This window comes from Carlito syrichta, unplaced genomic scaffold (assembly GCF_000164805.1).
Source record: "Carlito syrichta isolate Samal-C Ts95f unplaced genomic scaffold, Tarsius_syrichta-2.0.1 Scaffold308100, whole genome shotgun sequence".
Classification (NCBI taxonomy): Eukaryota; Metazoa; Chordata; class Mammalia; order Primates; family Tarsiidae; genus Carlito; species Carlito syrichta.
In genome coordinates this window covers 363,125-365,286 of record NW_007252196.1, presented here as the reverse complement: position 1 = coordinate 365,286, position 2,162 = coordinate 363,125, and the positions used below count along the sequence as shown (strand labels likewise).

Here is a 2,162-nt window from a genome sequence, read left to right as displayed (position 1 = left end):
TTTCTCCTCACTCTACTGCAGCCACCCACACCACAGCCACACCACAGACCATACATGGCCAGAAATCACAATTTCCTGATCCTTCTCTGACCTTCATTTCCTGTCTTTCCAGTTCACTTGCCTCAGTACCCCGCACTCCCACATTTCTTGCCCCTTATCTTGACCATGAACCCTTGATCCCACCACCTGCCCACCTCCAGCCCCTCTACCTCCTGTCTTTGCTTCCTTTCTCACACAAATGAGATTCCACTGTCATTCATCATTATTCTTGCAAGCAACCCCAGCGCGCCCTCGCATCTCTCTCCTCTGTCTCAACCACCTTGCCAAACTCCAACATTTGATGAACACCTTCTCTATACCTGTTCCACAGCAACTAATTGCTGCCAGAGTGGATCACATACCCCAGCTAAGGGATTTCACTTCAAATTCACGGACACAGATCTCAAGTGGAGAGTCAGCACTGGAGTCTTCCCTAAGTACTTTACTTTTTCATTGCCCAGGATAAAACTTTTTCCCTTCCAAACTTTCTAGACCCCTTTCCCTACTTCATGCTCAGCTGAAGTCACTTAGAAAAGAGAAGTCACAAAGCCAGGACTTCCTCATCTTTCCACCACCAAAGTCTACCAACCTATCTGCTTCTTGGCACATCCTCTTCTGCATGTTTTCTGATGCACCGAAGGAATGTCCTCTCTTCTTATCAAAGGCTGATCCTTCCACATGTGCTCTGGCTCACATCCTCTCTGTCCTTCTCAAAGACCTTTCTCCTCCCATCATCTCTTCTCCATCAAATCCGAGTCTTCTTCATGGTTGGTTCTCACTCTCAAGCCTCACTCATAGTCTTGGTCTTTCTTAGCTCACAAACATGCCCTTGCTGCTCCAATTTTTTAAAGGTTTTCCCTTCATCCAACATCCTTCTCTAGCTACTATCCATTTCTCTGCTTAATGGCCTAACAAAACGTTTTTTTTAGATTCAAGGGGTGCACGTGCAGGTTTATTACATGGTTATATTGTGTGATGGTGAGGATTGGGCTTCTATCAAGCCCATTGTCCAAATGGTGTGCAAAGGGTATCCAATGGGTGGTTTTTCAACCCCTGCCCCTCGCGCTCCCTCCCCACTTTAAAAGTCCCCAGTGTCTGTTATTCCCACCTTTTTGTCCATGTGTACCCAGAGTTTAGCTCTCACTTACAAGAGAGACTGGTATTTGCTTTTCTGTTTCTGTGTTAGTTCATTTACAATAATAGCTTCCAGTTGCATCCATGTTGCTACAAAAGACATGATTTAATTCTTCATTATGACTGCATGGCATTCTATGGCATATACATACCATATTTTATCTGGTTTGCTATTGATGGGCACTTAAGGTGATTCCTGCTGTTATAAATAGTCCAGCAGCTCACGTGGCTCAGCACAGCGGACACCAGGACTCTAAGATGGCCTCGGTCGTACCAGTGAAGGAGAAGAAGCTCATGGATGTCAAACTAGGGGAGCTTCCAAGCTGGATATTGATGCGGGATTTCACCCATAATGGCATAGTTGGAGCATTCCAAAGAGGGTACCACCGCTACTACAACAAGTACATCAACGTGAAGAAAGGGAGCATCTCCGGGGTTTCTATGGTGCTGGCGGCTTATGTACTTTTCAGCTACTGCCTTTCTTACAAGGAGCTTAAACATGAGCGACTACGCAAGTACCACTGAAGAGGGTGCACTCTGCTCTCCTGACCATGATCTCCTGGGCCCAGCACCCCTCCATGAGTAACTTGACCATTGCTGGATCCTTTCATACCCTAATGAGAACACCTTAATAAAAGATGACTGGTACCTGTAAAAAAATAAAATAAAAATAAAATAAAATAAATAGTCCAGCAAAACTTTTGAAAAAGAGTTGTTTCCACAAGCACTTCCCATTCTATTATCCACTCTTCAACTCTCTATAATCTGCCTTCTACCAACACAACCCACTGTAACTACCTTGGCTTATGTCACCAAAGACACCATGTTACCAAGGACCTCTGTGTCACCAAATCCAGTGGATGGCTTTCTGATTTAATCTTATCTGACCTCTCAGTAGCATTCTTCACAAATCTATCCCTAGGATGCTCAGTTTTTTTTTTTTTTTGAGTTGGAGTCTCACTCTGTCACCCAGACTGGAGTGCAGTGGC

At 44.8% G+C, this 2,162-nt stretch overlaps 1 protein-coding gene across 2 annotated transcripts; it reads left to right on the top strand.

Moving 5' to 3' along the window:
• The first annotated feature begins 1,431 nt into the window (after positions 1-1,431).
• LOC103267300 (ATP synthase subunit f, mitochondrial-like) lies at positions 1,432-1,698 on the top strand. Of its 2 annotated transcripts, XM_008064899.1 has the most exons (2): positions 1,432-1,552; positions 1,670-1,698. In XM_008064899.1, exons 1-2 carry the CDS (start codon positions 1,432-1,434, stop codon positions 1,696-1,698), a joined length of 150 nt encoding a protein of 49 aa, XP_008063090.1. The 2 variants fall into 2 exon arrangements, with proteins under 2 accessions (XP_008063090.1, XP_008063089.1); XM_008064898.1 differs by having other exon boundaries at positions 1,432-1,698.
• Positions 1,699-2,162: the final 464 nt, after the last annotated feature.

Bases quoted from the DNA above. Each gene is read 5' to 3' on its own strand.
- LOC103267300 (XM_008064898.1), top strand. From the start codon at position 1,432: ATGGCCTCGGTCGTACCAGTGAAGGAGAAGAAGCTCATGGATGTCAAA.